The sequence below is a fragment of the Haplochromis burtoni genome, unplaced genomic scaffold (genome assembly GCF_018398535.1).
Source record: "Haplochromis burtoni strain Fernald_Lab_line unplaced genomic scaffold, NCSU_Asbu1 Contig_368, whole genome shotgun sequence".
Classification (NCBI taxonomy): domain Eukaryota; kingdom Metazoa; phylum Chordata; class Actinopteri; order Cichliformes; family Cichlidae; genus Haplochromis; species Haplochromis burtoni.
The window spans coordinates 561,024-578,804 of NW_024582729.1; the positions used below are offsets into that span (position 1 = coordinate 561,024).

Here is a 17,781-nt window from a genome sequence, read left to right on the forward strand (position 1 = left end):
CACACACACACACACACACACACACACACCACCGACGTTTCCTAGCAACAGCTATATGCACTGGTCAAGGCCCCTGCCAAATTTAGCTCAAGGACACACACACACTACCAGTCAGAGCTGTGTGTTTGCATTTATGGATTCATGTTCTATTCATTTCAACATTATAAGAGAAGATGAATGAGTTGATTCTTTGTTATCCATTAAAACTGTCTGCAGTGTGTGTTTGCACTGTTGCACTGCCGTTCTGCTGTCATAGCAGATGAGGGAGAATTCTGATGTTGAACTGTACTTTTTGGTATTTAAACTTTGTAAATAATCATGATCTCAATATTGAAAATGTGATTCATTAGAATGCAAAGAATTCTCTGTTCTCAGAGAATGCATAGACTCAGAATTACATAAAAGAAGCTGATGTTAATGCTATATCAACAACCCTACAGTGAGATGGACAGAATCACTATAAGTGGCGTTATATACAAGGTTGTAATATACTGTGTATACCAAATTTTTGCCTATACACAATCCTAGAGGTTTTGTGCAATTCACTGATGGTGCTGGTACCCTGGATGCAAGAACCCATGGGTGTCAGTGAATCACTGCAAAACCTCAACCTGCAGCCAGGGTCAGTTGGGTACGCTCCCCTGCTCTCATTTAAGGTGTCTTAATGCCATTAACCAGGGGGTCGTGTGAGCCTGGCATAGCTGCTCTGCCCAGCATGGGATGGATTAACATCAATCTGGCCACACACACACACACACACACACACACACACACACACACACACACACACACACACACACACACACACACACACACACACACACACACAGACTCCCTGACACAAAAGTAAATACACACAGACCTAGACAGACAGAGCGAGCTTATCCCATTGGCCAGCTGTATGTCTGGTGATTTGTTGATGTGTTTACATCAAAAGTCTTTACATCTCTAGATCTACTCAAACTCATTTTCTGTTTTCCCTTCAGACTGCATCTGTGGCCTTAACCTTCTAGATTTCTCCTCTGATTGTCCTCGACGCCTCCGGCATTCCCCCCTTCTCTCCCTCTGAGCAGTCTGCTCCCTCATTCTCCTCTCGGTTTCCCGCCATCGCGTCCAGCTGTGGCCCTCACAGGGCACGCTCGCTGGCTCTCACCTGACAGGTCCCTGGCCTCAGGACGACAGCCAGCAACAACACATTCCCTACATGAGGGACAAAGCGACGCAGGTGAGTATAACGTCTCTTTGTGTAGTAATAATTGTGAGATACACAAAGTTTGCATTTTGTTTATATGCGTAGGCCATAATACATAGTAAAAGTACTATTACTGTTACTGGAAGAGGAAAGAACCCAAAGTGCTGACTGACATAAGGAAGAAAAATTAACAGTCTTAAAAATAAATTGTAGGAATTTTATGTTGCCCTTTTTCAGGCTTATTGGGCAACAGCTTAAGATGCGTTTCAGTCATCCTCTTCCCAGGCACAGCAGGTATATGTGGGTGGTTTCTGCAAGACTGCAGGAAGAGAGGTTGGTTAGGTTTGGGAGGACATTATAGACTGACTGGATAAACTTGATCTAGGGTGGCTCAGCCTTCCATAGTTTTAACCACAAGATATTCCAGTTCATTAACTGCTCCCATAAATTCCACATTCTTTGCTGCCGCGTCCCAACAATCCTACTGCATTGGGTTTCCTCTACCCCTGCTTGGGTCAGTTCCTGGACCTACTGGCTTCTTTCCCTTCCTTGGGCCTTGCCCTATTGAGGTTCCAGAGCTCTCCACTTCCTGCCTGTCCTTGCCTCTTATGCCAACCAAGGAGACTCTGGTGTTACTGGAGTCTCTATACAGCATCATCTCTGTTGTTTGGGTTTGACTGAAAACCATGAATTCTTCTGACAGTCTGCTCAAGAGGAGTCACATCTTATTCTTCCTCCCATATAAAGCTGCCTCTGTGTAATTCACAGTCCTGCAAAAGTGTCTATCTGCGTACACGCTTCAGTTCGGACAGTAAGCGGACAGATATATGCTTCCGTGCAGTCCTCTAAAATCCCAGCTGAACATAACTGTATGACCTGTGTGTCTGGCAAATGCTGATTGGTTCACCGGTGGGTGGAACAGGGCAAACAGCTGAACAGAAGAGAACAGAAGAACCATGAAAAAAAATTTTTTTTTAAACAGAGAATGAAAAGCAAAAACAGTGTTTGCAGTATTTTTCACTTCAGCACTTTGTATGTTATGACTGCACTCTTTTCTGCAGCTGGCTGACAAACCAGCAGCAGCATAAGCAAGCGTGGCGCACAAACCGGTTTTACCAGACACTTTATACACTGCCTTGATAACAGAGCTCTCCACAGGTAGACAGGCCATCCCAGACTGCTAACAGACTGTCAGCGTGCTACCCTTGCTGAACCACAAATCCACTTTAGGCTACAAGGAAGGGCCAACCACCTACTAGCAATCGTGCTCCCAAACCCATAATGGCCAGTGTGACATTGTAAACCAGCAGTGTGGCAGAATGCCATGCCAGTAAATCCAGCCCTTGAACTTTACTGCCAACACTTTACTGATTTGTCCAACAATATAAGCCAGGTTTTCAGCTCTCTTGTGTTTCATGAGTTATGGTTGTGTCACTCGGTTTGCTGTTGGAAGACCTTCCCCAGGCTCTTAACTGGCTTCTCAGTTATAACATAAAAAACATGTTCTGCACCCATCCTGTAAGTCAGTTCTATAAATGGGGAGTTGGTGTTGTCTGTTTAAATAATCCCTATATATTTGATTAAGAACTGTCAAATGTTTTTTGGTTTCAGCTGTATTTTTTTTTCCTGTTTAGCAGTTTTAAGCTTGTGTGTTTGAGCTTTAGTTCTGAACAGTGTATGTGTGGATCTGTGTGTGTCAGACTCCCAGGGCCTGGGCAGATGAGAGGAGGAGGGGCTCACACAAACGCTCGGCCTCCTGTGGGAGCACCGACCAGCTCAAGGAGGTCACTTTCTTACCTGATTACAGGCCCAAATAAACAACAAATTACAATACGGGTCCTGGAGCATACTGAATCCCTTGTTTCTCAGCATGCCACCGTTAACACTGATGTCTGTATGTGCTCTCTTCAGATCGCCAAATTGCGTCAGCAGCTACAGCGCAGCAAACGCAGCAGCCGCCATCGGAGGGACAAAGAGCGCAAGGCCCCTTTCAATGGCAGCCACACCATTATCCAATCGCAGGTGACTAATAGAGACAGCATGCAGGTTGGAGGAAGACTGTGTTGGGTACCCGATCTGGGTTTTTGAGGACGTCCCACTTTCTCGATGTCCTTATTTAGCTCCAGTGTGTGTGTGATGTAGACGTATGTACACATTTAGTGGCCACTCATGTCATTCTACTGTATACGACAGAGATGGCAGTAGGGCCACTCACACGTTCCCTGTGGAGTCTGTTGCAATTCAGCTGTCCTGTATTCTGGATGTCCTGGAAGAAAATGAATGACTGGCTCAGATATAGTGCATTTATGCTATAGCAAACGTTAGTTCTGATAAATTATCTCCACATTTGTTTCTTTATATGGCATTGACCGTTTAAAGCAGAGGTCCCCAACCTTTTTTGCGCCACGGACCGGTTTGTGCCCGGCAATATTTTCACGGAATGGCCTTTAAGGTGTCGCGGATAAATACAACAAAGTAAAACTAGTACCGGTACCGAAAAAAAGAAGATTTATTCATAACACACGTGAAAAGACCCATTAAAACCGAGTTAACGAAAAAAACGATAACAAAATAACACTAAAAACCCTGAAAACCATACATTTCACACCCGAGTCTCACTCTCGCGGTCTGGTACTAAATGACTCACGCACTGGTACCGGTCCATGGCCCGGGGGTTGGGGACCGCTGGTTTAAAGTCACTAAACCCCCAGATGACCTTTGTAATAAATTCGGTTTGTCTGTGTTTTTGCAGTCGCCTATGCCTAAGACCATTCTGATACCCATCCCTATATCCAAGTCGTCGGCCCCTCGTTTCCGCAACAGCGTGGAGGGCCTTAACCAGGAGATCGAACGCATCATCATCCGTGACACCCCCGAGAAGGATGAGACCATTGTTGTGAGTTTCAATCAGTTAAAGTGCTCCCAGTGTGTTAAATGTCGTGTCCTTCCCTAAAAAAAAACAAATCTCAGATTGGTTTCTTTTTTAAAGATTGGGGATATAATTGTGATTTTGTCTGTGTGTGTGTTCGTGCAACAGCCACAAGATGTCCCCGATGGGCACCGTGCACCCCCTCCTGTCCCCCTACAGCGAAGTAGCAGTACCCGCAGCATCGACACGCAGACTCCCTCTGGCGGGGGCCTGAGCAGTAACCATAGCAACTGCAGTAGCCGTCCCGACTCCATCTCACCCTCCTACCTCACCGTCCTCAACGACACGTGTGGAGGCAGCCCATACGAGGACAAAGGTGACCAATGCACGCATACATACAAGAGTCAAAACCAGACACATAGCGGTGCCTTTGTGAGCTCGACGTGTCGCTAACCCACCTTCTTGCTTATTCTCAGAGCTGGGACCTTGCTCCCCGCTGCCCAAATACGCCGCCTCTCCTAGACCCAACAACAGCTACATGTTCAAGAGAGAACCTCCAGAGGGCTGTGAGAAGGTCAAAGTGTCTGAGGAGTCAATGTGAGTGGAAAAGGAGGTGTTCAGCGTCCTTCCAGTTGGTGTCCCATAAAATCACATAGAACAACCAAAATCGACATCAAATATGCCAAGTACTGTTTGTGTGTGTGTGAGCGAACCTTAATTTATCTCTCCACAGTTACATTGTTGTCCAAACGCCATTAAAGGTGTCTAAGTGTTTTTCTAAGTGTGTCAAGAGTTTTGCAAAATCATGATGAACTTGTATAAAAACAAGAGGTTAACATGTAGGCTAAATATGACTCTGCATGTGTTTCCAGGCCCAAGCCTCTGCAGGAGATCCCTCCCTTTCTGTGTCCTGACCGCAACAAGGTCAACTTCATTCCTAACAGCGGCTCTGCCTTCTGCCTCGTCAGCATCCTCAAGCCCTTACTCCCCGCCCCGGACCTCAACTTTCGCTCCGGCGTGGGCCTGCAAAGCCTGTCCCCATCCCTTGTGCCTCTGTCCACCCAGCCCTGCCTCCTGGAGGAGCCGGAGAGTTTCTGATGCCCCCCCTGCAGCCTTCCAGTCCGCACACACCCCTTCCTTTCCTCTAAAACAGCCTCCCCCCACCAACATAATCCAAAAACATTTGAGGAAATGGCCCTTCTGCTCTAAAAAACTGCCTTCAGCATGCCAGCTAAGCTCTCTCTGATGTCCTTATCTTGTTCAAAAAGCGCTTCCCACTGCCTCTCCTCATCAGACAATTACAATGTGAGAGTCCTGCAGGCCTGAGCAGACCTCTGCAGCTAACATTTCATCGCTTTCTTCTACCTTAGTGCTGGTTATTGTTCCTGTTTTTTGGGAGGAAAAGGGAGGAAGGACAGACTTTTTTATTTCATCGTATTATACCATGGCGCCTTTCCACGGACATATCTTTTTTTCTATCTGTAGTTATTTCTCTTGATATGAAATATGCCTTCCATGATAACAAAAAAAGGCTGCTGGTTTCCTTAGTGACCTAGAGTTTGACCACAGAGGCTAATTTTGGTGCTGCCAGAAAATATAGTAGCAAAACTTCAAGAGATGGGGAAAAAGACGAGTTCAAAATGTGCCTGATATTTTTCACTGATTTCCCTGAGTCATCATAGTGCTCTGATGATGTTGATGTTTAGATGAGACATCTTTGCACTATCGTGGCCATATATTCATAGAGAAAGGCTGAACCATCTTCAAAACAAGCAAACAATGAGACGGTGCATAATTCACACCTTGAAACAAGTAAATACTTTATTTGGACCACCTTGTAAACCAAATCCAGACATCTGTTTTGTACTTTTATTAGCTGTTTGCCACAAAAGTTAGCTAAAACTGGGACAAAGCGGTGCCTTTGTTACGCTAACTGGTAGCAGTGAACTGGTCCCCTGCTGGGCAGCTTGTATCTTTGAGGAACACAGGCCAGGGCTAAGCGTGCAGCATGTTCAGCCTCCTTCCCAAGTCTCCCTCTTTTTACTCCGCCGTATTTGTTCCTTCTTTTTTCTCTCACTTTCACCGTAATGCTAATTTCCTTCTGACTTGCTCAGCTTGTGTTCAAATGTGTCCAGTAGGGCCCCTCTTCCCTGCAGGACAGGCTCCCTTCTGACGTGCAGGGCTGAGAGTACGGAGATGTTGGTGAACCTGAGTATTACACAGCAGACTGGTCGATGGGGGGGGCGTACAAATTAGAACCCACTTTACTGTGTAGATTCGGTCTACAAACTGACGGGCAGCAATTTGAAGTGAAAGATTAGAGACTAGTGGTGAAGGTAGTAGAGCATTAATGAGCTATTTAGACAGATAGTTCCCTCAGAAATTTGTAGAGACTAAAGATTTTGGTAAACGATAGATTGTAATATTAAAAATAATATCAGAGTTGAATGTAGTATAAAAATAAACAACCGTGGTTGGATCTGATGTAACTGTAGACAGTAAAACCCGGATGTAGCAGGAGTGCATCCTGAATGTTGTACTTTCTGACTTTAGAGTGAGCATAGTTTTAAAAAACAGACTTGCTGTTCTGTTCAGCAACACCTGAAAATGGGGACTGAGCCTTTAAATCAGGGGTGGGGAACTCCAGGCTTTGAGGGCTGGTGTCCTGCAGGTTTTAGATATCACCCTGGGTCAACACCCCTGAATCAAATGATTAGTTCATTACCAGGCGAGGAGGTAATTTAGCCATTTAAATCAGCTGTGTTGGATCAAGGACACACCTAAAAACTGTAGGACACCAGCCCCTGAGGCCTGGAGTTCCCCACACCTGCTTTAAAGTAATCAAGTGTTTACTGAGCTCATGGAGCGAGATAGTTGAGGGTGATTTTCCCTGAGATTTCTGTCTTAAGATTACTGTTTTAAGGCACTTCCATGTCAGCTTCACTGCATCTGTTTTTATACTGTCTGCAGCTGCACATCTGATTGGTGCACAAAAGTATAGTCTGTGATTTAAATTCAGCGAGCAACATGAAAGATCATTGTATGAAGACAACTGTATTCTTGTGCAGTTTATGGGTCACCAGCCTCTCCCTGCCTCGGCCCATCCTCTTGTATTCTTGTATATGTCTACTACTCGACTGTGCCTGCTATGGTAGGATAGGAATGTACCGGGTTTGTAAATATAGAGGCACGATGTGTTTGTATTTATCGGCTGAAAAAGATATGTATCAGAATGAGTCACAAGTGTACGACTCCCCTACTCCCCCCTCCTATTCCCTCACCAAGTACTGTGAATTCCTACATGTCTCATTATTGTGAATAATAATAATGTATTTATTTATCAGATAGGAGTGTAATTGGGTCTTAAGAGTTTTAATCCTGAAGAGATTTCATCATCATCCATCTCAGGTTGTAGTGCACAGAAAACAAGATACTCAGACTTCTCAGTGCGCACTAACAAGTTTACTGAACCGAGAGCAAACCAACAGCTGCTGTTTATGTAGCCTCACACAGTGGAGATCCTGAATTACTTAAATATGTAGCAGAGCTGAAGTAGACAGAAGCATTGTTCAGTGACCTGGTCCAGAATAATAGGTAGTCCTAAAAAATGATTATGTAACAAAAAACATGTTTAAACTATGAAGAAAATGCTGACAAACAATCACACTTACATATTCCCTTTTGTCTTTTTCAGATGTGTTTACAGGAACAAAAAGATTTGTATATGTGAAAATACAGATTTAATCCCCACTTTTAGTCGTATTGGAGTGAGGCACGACACAGCAAAAAGTCGACACGTCAGTTTTTTGTTTGCTTGTCCCGTTTATTGGAAACAACTGCCAAGTTAAATTCTTTTGAGTGAAATAAAAAGGAATAGTTAAATAAAGCATCTGTGATTGACTTGAGAAATACATTCTTTTACCTAAAGTGAGGAAATCAAGAGTCAGTAGTGTGTGTGTGTGTGTGTGTGTGTGTGTGTGTGTGTGTGTGTGTGTGTATGTATGTAATGTCATATATATATATATATATATTATATAATATATATATAATATATATATATATATATATATATATGTATATATATATATATATATATATATATATATACACACATAGTTATAGTGTCAGGCTTCCTTCTTGCTTTCTTGTCCCCTTGCTTCAATTGCTGAGTAGTAGTGAGGTTTGTTTGTATTCCCAAAAGCTGAGATAATAATGTGCAGCTGGTATTAAGTAATTTTTGTGAGTTGCTCAACTTCGAGACACACAGTCTTATTACTTTAGCTCAACTGAGTGTGGTTATACAGGCACACAAATATCGTAACTAAGGATTTGGTTTCAGTCTGTGCATGTGGAGAGAATATTTACATGATAACTCGTTTTCATCAAATCGGTTTTAGAAACACAGCTCTGCACATTTTTTCACTAAACTTATAAATACTCAGAAATGCAGGTTTCTGCAGTTTTTCGCACTCAAAGAAGTACAATCACTAAATCTACAGCAAGTGAAGGATCCATGTTTTTTAAATATGTGACATGGTAACAGCTCTCCAGTGTTGATTCCTCCATATAAACCATATATATCTGTGTATCTTCAAAATACACACCACACAAAGTTAAAATAGTCAGTTACAGTGTTACTTGATAGTGTTGCTTTTCTTCCATCTTTACAGTACGCTGCACAACAAAAACCTCAGTTTCTCCAACCAGTAATAGTGCTGTCATTTGTAAATCAGTACACTTTTATGTACCAATAACAATAAAAATCCCATGGCCAAAATTTCCTTCAAAAGTACAGAATAAATCCTTCACAGATTTTTCTTGGCCCTGGATTTGTGATTGTTAAACAACAGATGAGACCATTTCAAACATACATTTTGACCCAGTTTGAGTGAAATCACAGATGAAGATGGACAGATAGAGTGCAGGCACAGAGTCCTCTAACTCCAGCTGATTAAGCATACAATGCAGGCCAGTTATTACAGAGCTCTATCAATAAAGTAAATCAAAGTAATGCAGACGCGAAGATTCAGAGTTTCTCCAGTGATGGTGATACACTGTGTTCCTGGTGCAGCTGGAAATACACTATATAAAATAGTGTAAAACATGTAATATATCCTATGATGAGACATTTTGAGTCCCTGACAGTGACCCACAGAAAAAAACCCTTCAAAGTAAACTTGAAACCCAAAACATGAGGTTTGCTGTGTACATGACTTCACAGGTAGTGTTAACAGTCTTCACTGACAATGTTTCCTGTTTAAAACACCATCTTTTACTCATATGCGTCTTTCTCACTGTTCGTGTTTGTTTACTTGAATGATGACATGGAACATTGCAAAGAATCCTTGGGGAGAGAAGATGCACGCACATACACACAAGCACATATTCAGGCATTGAGCAGCTCGTCTGCAGATCGTCCGATGGCATCAGGGTTGGAAAGAGGGTCGAGGTCTGCAAACAGGTTGAACCAGGCAGACATGTCTTTGGATCCCCCAGGGGTAGCTGCATATACACACACACATATTTATACATTTTATAAGTTTACTGCACAGCAGCCACACCTGGATCAGCAATATATTTATCAACTAATTAAAGTTACAGTACAGTCTCTTAACTGGCAGTTATGTGAGAATGCATCCAAGGCCACGGATGCATAAGATGCGTAACAAGGAACACAAATTACTTCCTCCAGGGAGTATTTTTAAGTAGTGTACTTTCTGAGGAATGAGGAAGAGCTTACCATTACCTGCAAATTTGGGAGCTGGCTGAGCTGATTGGTTTGGACTTTGAGGAACCTGCAGGGGTGGAGCTTGGAACATAGGAGGGGTTGCCCAACCTAAAAGGTAAACAGCCATTGTGAAGAATCCAGTAGCACAATCAGTTATCAGATAGTATGCTGCAGTAAGCAACATGTGGCTCACCTGTGGAACTCAAACTGTGATCCAGCAGCTGGGAGGGCAGAAAGCCTGTGGGGCTAGGGGGGTTAGAGGGTGGACGTGCTGCTGTTGCACCACTCTGTGCTCCTTGGCTGGTTGTGGGGACACTGGGAGAGGTAAACATCCCAAAAGCATCCTGCCATTCTTTGCTGAACTCATCACTAGCTCCTGAACCAGGGCTAAGAAGGTCTTTGAGGAAGGCCATGTCCCCTGGTTCACCGTCCTCCTGTGGCTGACGGCCAGTGTGCAGACTCCCATCTAGAGGGAAGGGGGAAGAACAGGAAAGTTATTAAACCAGAGACAAAACACATCCGAAACGAACAAAGTCAGATGAGGTCTGACCATGAAAAAGAGGACTAAAATTAGAACAGAAGGTTAAGACTTCAGTTCAGCTACTTGTTGAGTAACAACATGCAATGAGGGAAACGCAGCTATGTATCCGTCCTCTATAAAATGAGTCCAAAAATAAAGAGATGAATTGGTCCCAATTGCTTAATGTTAATCACACATTTAGAAAAGACTGATAGTGGAAGCAAAAAGACTGAACCCACAAGTTGAAACCTCAGTAGGAGTGAATTTCTGATGACACCAAGCAAAGTCAAGTAGGACGCCGACACTTAGTGAAGCAGGTTGAAGTTAGAATGAGAGGAAAAAGACAGCCAACCAGTTTACCGGTGGCAGGCAGCTGTGAGAGGCCAAACTCGAGGTTTCCAAAGCCCTGAGGCTGGTGTAGGGCATTTGCTGGGGCTGTGGGCTGTGGCATGTCACAGGCCATAAGCATCAGGTCATCATCAGAGCTTCTTGACAGTCCACTGAGGTTTTGCAGGGCTGGTGTGGATGTGATAGCAATTTGGTGAGCTGAGATCAAACGATCATAAAGCCAATAGACATCCATTCCACAATCAGCAGCAGCAATTCATGCATGCATGTTGTATTTGCACGAGTGCCAGCTACAGAACACAGTTAAACAAGCAGACAGTCACTTACCGCAGTCATCGGTCTGCCTCTGCCCATCACTACTGAGTGGGAGGTCTGGAAAATAAAACAATTCATTAGTAATGTGTAATTTGCTATTGACGATATTTTTCTTCCTCGATTTTATAGGTATGCTTGGATGCTTCGAGTGTAGCTGGTGCAGACTGCCTTTTAGCCGACAGGTGGCAGTACATACCTGCATCGGTGGCACTTCCTGACAGGTTGTCATCATCCAAGGAAAGCAGACTAAGAAACGAAAGAGAGAAAAGGGTAAATAACGATAAAAAGTGTCTTATAGGATGCTTTTGCTATTTATAGCAATGCAGTGGCCTTAATTTGATTTGGAGACGCTTTTAGAAACCACTTGGGTAAACACTGCTCCAAGTCCTGATCGTACAAAAGGATTTCATGAGACACTTTTCAATTCAGATTTGTCCCATCATGTTCTCATACCTTTCTGTGTTGCTCTGCAGTGCTGCCTTCTCTTTCTCCTCTTGTTTTTTAGAGTCTGAGATTTGCTCCAGGGGATCCCGCAGATCCTGAGGGAAGTACAAACAGTGGTACATTTCAATCTATGGAAAACTTTAGATTCAAGTACTTTGAACCACTACAGTTTGGTGTTTAAGTAGAAGCAAAGGGCAACATTCTGAAATACCTTGAGTGTGGTAAACTGGTATGGTACATGTCCCTGGAAGGCCTTGTGGACTTCTGACATGGCCTGAGCAGTTTTCTCCCAGAACTGCAGCAGGGTGGTCTAACAGCACAGAGAAAGCCCAATCACTGAAAACATTAATTTTAGGAGTCCCTAAACACATCAGTCTTATTACAGGTTATCTTGATCTCTCTTCAACAAACAAGAGCCTAAACTTAACTTATGACTTTTAGGCTCTGTGAATGGTACTCATGGTCACTGATTAGTGGTCTTTGATCAATGAGCTTTGATCAATAGTTGTTGATTAATGGTCATGAGAATTTGCATATTAATGATCAAGGAACTGACCTCCAAGCCCATTGTTCTTTCAGTGGTCCTAGTTTCAGCCATAAAGCAAATGTACTGTTTATAAGATTGGGGAAACCTACAGTCAGCTAAGACTGAAGAAGTCACTTGGATGAGTGACGAAACGTTTCTCTGACTGAAAACGCTACGTCCAGATGAACAGAATCAACTTTTAGGGCCTGAGTGTTTTTACACAGCAAAAAAAAAAAAAAAAAGATTAGATTACAGTGGGTGAAATAATTATTCACCACTTACTAGATTTGTAAGTTTGCTCACTTACAATGGAAAAAGTCAGTTTTAGCTTTTGCCAGCTTGCTCCTACAAGAGGTAAAGACCCTACAATAATACAAAGAAACCCCAACAATCAGACAGCTTCCTATGAGCGAGCACTATTGAAACAACGGGAAGGAAAAACTCCCTTTTAACAGGATGAAACCTTTGGCAGAACCAGGCTCAGGTAAGACTGGCCATCTGCCACGACTGGTTGGAATTTAGTCGCTTTAAAAAATAAAATAAAAAAAGCTCAAGAAACATTTGGGACAGAGTTAATCGTCAGTACTCGTACTAGACTTCATTACATTTAGAAGTGTTCCTCACATTTTGTCCACCGCATTAACAAAGTGGGGAAGCCATTCCTAGAAATGATAAAAACTTGTACCTGGTAGGTACAGAGGGAGTGGGAGAGCATATTGCAGCGGCTTGCTCCCAGCATGTCCACCTTCTGACACACATCGTTCTTCAGCTTTTCAAACTGGCTCTTTGTCCCTCTTACCTGGGCCTGGACCTGTGGACAAAAAGACATCTGCATTATATACACATACATACACAGAGTACTGCAAAAGAAAACCAACCCGAACAAATGGGCCACATCATGCCTTGCGAAACTTTTCCAGCTGTTTGTACGTGTCTGGGTCGAGCTCTTGGGAGATATCTTTCATCCAGAGCAGAGCTCCTCTGTACTCTGTGCGAGCCTTCTCCATGCAGGTTACTGTCAAAAGTGTGTCCGAAATGGCACGCCGCCGGAACGTCTCCACTTCCTGGTGCAAACGGTGCAGTGACGGACAAAGTGCCATCCTGAAGAAAAAAGACAGGAAACAGTTCGTGTTTGTGTACTCGCATTTTTATAGCGCATAATCACTAGTGCCAGTGTTCTCTCCTGCTGCTAACCTCTGTTTGGCAGAGGCACACAGAGCCTTGCTAGTGGCATCCATCATGTTTCCAGCCTTTGTGCGATCGTGCTCGGCTTGGAATCGCAGGAACAGGCCGAGCTCATTCTCCTCTTGAGACAAGCCTGAAGAAAGAGAAACGAAGACAGCTGCACAATGAAATCGCAGGACTTTCATAAATGAGTGATTAATGCAGTTTGATAGATTCTCATAAACCTGCAGCACTAACACTGCTAAAGAATAAGGCTGCACACTCAAAAAAACTTACGAAATGTGACAGCAAGCTCACACTGAATGATGGAAAATGCCCTTCATTTACTTACACTATTAAATTCTGGAAAGCTGCACGCATCAACAAAATGTTCACCCATAATGGTTAGTTGTATGTCTCCGGAGTGCTCTGATATAGCAACGCCTGGAATTCCTACCTCATTGAGAAGCTGACTCAGAATCTGACTCACGTGTGATCCTGTGCTGATACTTCTCGATCACCTTCAGCAGCTCTGTGCACGTAGACTGAACGGAGCGGAAGAACTGCAGAGACAAACAGGAACGATCTTGAGAGCTTTTCTTAAAACATCTCCTTTTGATTAACCTTTTTGCTTTTTTTTTTGAAAGTCAAGTTTTGTTCTTTAACAGTGCGACGTTTGCTCCTCTTCACTGCTGACAATCACAAAACAGAACAGATTTTTATGGCCCTTTCCATCTGTTGTCAGTGAGCTGCCTCTTCTCCCGCCTGGTAGACAACAGCAGTGACTACATGTGTCATAGCAACACATATTCTGAGGCCATTTTAGTGCTGCTGTCTGACAGAAAGGAAAGGGTCACCTTGATCTCTAGAGTCTGCTGAAGAATAGTAAGTAGTAGTTTAAAAAATAAATAAATAAAATAGTAGCACTACAGTATAGAAAGTACATGTACAATCTATTTGTATTACTAGAGCTATTTTATAATATACTGCAACACTGAACATCGGTTCTTTAACTTGTTAGTTACTGTCTTGGAGCAACTGTGTCCACATAATTTCCTCTGGGTTTAATAAATTATTCCGATTCTTTGTCTTATTCTTAGCAGAGAGACGGGCTCACTGAAGATTGTGAGACAGCAGAAGTTGTGGGTGTGCTGAACATGTGTAGTTACTCTTTAACTGTAGAGTAAACAGTCATTAACTTTAATCTGGACCTCAGCGGTGGCCAAACATATCAGCATACAGGTGACTTCTCCTGCACAACGCCTCTAAGTAAAACGAGCATTACTAACCAAGCTTTGCACTTACTGTGATTTTCTAGAACATAAACACAATGACACAGAACAATATATACAAAATTCATTAATCATGAATTCCATTCTTCTATATGCAATATAACAATGTGCTGCTCCGTAAATATGACGGGAGGTTTTATTTTAATAGATTACGTGTCACAAATCAATACTAGCAGAAAGAGCAATCTGAAGACGCACAGAGGTACCTTTTGTCTGTCTCACAGGGGGATGCATTTCTTCTGTTCTCCTGAGAGCAGAAGAACAGAAGAAAGATAATCTCGTACCAGAGCAAAACAAAGGCCTTTAGGGCAGAACCTGCACGACTAAATAACAGCCGTGTTTCAGCAAACCCAGAGAAGTGCTCTTCTTTGACGAGAAGTAAAAGAGCACACTGTACCCCAACCAGCTGTTGTTGCAAAAGTCTCATGAATAATTAGCACTCATGTAAGTGGACAGGGAAAAGATCTCTGTAAGCAATGGACACCAGGAAACAATGCACTGTAGGTAAGAGCTTTTCGGTTGTTATTTTGATATGTGTGATTCCTTTTATTTTCCTCTCAGCAGCAAAACAGCAGGCAACAGAGTTTACGACAGTTTAAAGATGCATTCATTATTTTGATATTCAGATTACTGCTGACTACTGAGTGATCAAGGCCACAGTTGCTTTAGAGACCTTTGAAATGTTCTCCACTCACCTACAAGACTGTGAACACTAAACAGTTATTTTATCTCTAAGAAGAGATATCCAATACTGTCTGCCTTCTAATGAACCGCATTTCACTTATTCTAGCTGTTGTCTTGTGAAAAGGTGAGCGATTTAAAAAAACAACAACAACAACAACAACAGGTAGGTGGAAGAGTTTGTGATCTGTACTAAACTTGCAGATGCAGTTTTCTCCAGGAGCAAATGGACGTGAAGCCACCGGGGCAAATGCTGGTTCAGTGCCGTGCTTTTAACTCAAGCAGGGAGTTTAGCACTCCTGTGGTTACTCAACTGAAACCAAATCCTTCCCTTGGGAAAAGGACAAAATCCTTAGGAAGTTAGCCTGAGTACTATACAGCAGAGAACTTTTTTTTATTTAGACAAGACAAGAATATTTTCTTGTCTTCAAACTTTTTCTAAAATATCAATGTATTATGTGAAAACAGAATGAATGTTTTGTGCTTTCTTTGTGAGTTAGCAGGACTTTGTAGGGGGTTTTATTTTGAAAGGTTTTGAAAAGAACAGGATGAAAATCGCAAGTTCATCGCTGTATCTTAAACAGCTGGCTTGCTCACTGCTGAATGGGGCAAGGTTGTTTCCTGGCATAGATTCCCGGCCTCCCAGGGAAAAGAATGGAGGTCGACACCTGCGCCTCACAAGCCACAAGTTAGAATTAGGGTTAACTGTAACCCTATTAATACATATACTATATGTATTCATTTATCCTCTCCCAATTACATCTGTCATCCACCCATCTGCCCTCCACAATCCCTGACCTAAAACAGCTAAGTTAGGATAAGTTATGGCTATCTGTGGAAGACAGAAGAGTCGAACAAGATCAAACCAATATGACGGAAAATAAAGGAAAAACAAACATCCTGTAGTTCCTGTGCTTAAAGCCATTCCTCAAAACTTCAAGTTTGTGAGCTGCTTTTTTCCTACTCTGGAAGCTGTTATTTAATTTTAAAAACTGTATTTTCTCAACAGAATTTCTTTTTCTTGAACAGCCCCAGGCTCTTTTGAATAAATTCCTCATTTTCCTTCAAATTTTGAGCAATGAATATCATCTTGTGTGTCGCCAAATATTAAAACACTCTTAAGCCTGTTCTTCCCCACCTCGAGCTTAGCATCCAGGTCAGCATCCGAGGCCACCACATACTCATCCTCCTTCTTGCCTGTGGCTTTGATGAGGACCTGTTTGGTCTTCCAAAATTTCTTCTGCATACGGGCCATCACTGAGCTGTCCTCGCCAAGCAGAGCCCGGCCACCACTCAGCATGTCTCCGGCAAACCTGGAGCCAAGGACATGACGTTGTCAGCAACATTTTTTACCAGGCTCTGTGTGTGTGTGTGTGTGTGTGTGTGTGTGTGTGTGTGTGTGTGTGTGTGTGTAAATTGCATATAATGCTCACAATAATAACAAATTTTCACCTACCCGTCCATAGTAGATAACCACTGTTCTAAAAGTATACAAAACAACAGTTTAGACAGATGGAGAGAATAGTAGCATAAAGCATAAATTAATCATTTTAGGTTTCTGTCTAGGTGAAGATTCCTCAACGCAAAAATACATAAGCAGACAGCAGATATGATAGGGGGGAAAGGGTTTTGTACAAAAGTGAATAAAATCCATCTATTCAACGTTTAACACATCATTGAGTAATAAAAGATATTCCTGCAGTTTAGCTTCCTGTATGACTTCGATGTACACACAAACACAAAAAAGCAGTAAACATGCCTGAAGCCTGAGCTGACATATAATCAAGTTACAAACGCTTATGTGGGTTTATTTTGGCCCAAACGCCTCGGTGCTGAGGGCTAAAGAAGCTAATCTAAAATGCCTCGAATATGGAGCAGGGATCAGACACCTGCGACTTCAAGGAGTCAGGGAGAACTGAGACAGCTGGATATCGAGCATTACATTTCAGCAAAATAGAGCTCTCTGACACGTAACCCCCCCCCCCCCAAAACCAGGTGTCGTTCGGACATTTATCTACACAGAGTACAATTATGAAAGGGTAAACACGTAAACGAAGTAAACGAACTAAGGAAGCGCAAAGGAGCTTGTGTGCTAGCAGCAGTTTAGCTAGTAGCAGGTTTGATGGTTAAAGCTGCGAAACGTCTTGAGACCATCTAACTGAGCGACCGTGCGTTTTACTGAAAGTCTTTCATTGTATGGCTCCATCCTCTGTAAGGTGAAAACAGTGTTACCTTTATTTACTTTCTCTCCAGCACTCTGTGCATGTATTCAGCTCAGCTAGCCTCCTCTGACGATAGCCATCACCATCTGAGTAACAGAAACAGGATATGGTTAAGCAGCTGCAGCGATGTATGAACACTAGAAGCCGCTGTTAGACAGCTGAATTCAAAGATCGTCTGTTGACAGGATAACCTACCAGAGGATAATCGGTTCTTTCCTCCGATACGTAAAGATGGACGTGATTTGGACGTGATTGGCGTGATAAATAAATATATAGCATGTTAAATCTATATGTGTTCTACGTGATAATGTCAAAAGAAACTAGAGATTCTGATGGTCGTGATACTGGCTATATGAGTCAGTCTATAAATAGTGAATGTAACTAAAATTCAAAATGAATGTAGATATAATTATTTATTATAAATGAATGAGTCCCTTAGGAACTTCAGCACCAATATTGGTGCTGAAGCTGAAAGCTTAT

At 42.7% G+C, this 17,781-nt stretch overlaps 2 protein-coding genes across 5 annotated transcripts; one reads left to right on the top strand and one right to left on the bottom strand.

Moving 5' to 3' along the window:
- Positions 1–1,069: 1,069 nt before the first annotated feature.
- fam117ba (family with sequence similarity 117 member Ba) lies at positions 1,070–7,961 on the top strand (the record flags this gene model as incomplete). Its single annotated transcript, XM_014340429.2, has 7 exons — positions 1,070–1,225; positions 2,893–2,976; positions 3,104–3,214; positions 3,945–4,088; positions 4,230–4,437; positions 4,538–4,658; positions 4,934–7,961. Coding segments are annotated over 7 exons (1,050 nt in total), but the record flags the coding sequence as incomplete, so codon positions are not given.
- A 187-nt stretch (positions 7,962–8,148) lies between these two features.
- Positions 8,149–17,439, bottom strand: ical1 (islet cell autoantigen 1-like). Of its 4 annotated transcripts, none has more exons than XM_005943369.2 (15): positions 17,312–17,439; positions 16,536–16,560; positions 16,218–16,392; positions 13,597–13,669; positions 13,137–13,260; positions 12,845–13,043; positions 12,628–12,753; positions 11,628–11,726; positions 11,426–11,511; positions 11,169–11,218; positions 10,985–11,029; positions 10,670–10,825; positions 9,983–10,255; positions 9,802–9,897; positions 8,149–9,563 (listed from the first exon to the last, which is right to left on the bottom strand). In XM_005943369.2, the coding sequence occupies exons 2-15, from the start codon at positions 16,541–16,543 to the stop codon at positions 9,448–9,450; spliced, it is 1,626 nt and encodes a 541-aa protein (XP_005943431.1). In that variant the 5' UTR covers positions 16,544–16,560; positions 17,312–17,439; the 3' UTR covers positions 8,149–9,447. The 4 variants fall into 4 exon arrangements, with proteins under 4 accessions (XP_005943431.1, XP_005943432.1, XP_005943433.1 ...); XM_005943370.2 differs by having other exon boundaries at positions 16,536–16,555; positions 17,312–17,432; XM_005943371.3 differs by having other exon boundaries at positions 8,150–9,563; positions 9,808–9,897; positions 17,312–17,438.
- Between the last annotated feature and the right edge of the window lie 342 nt (positions 17,440–17,781).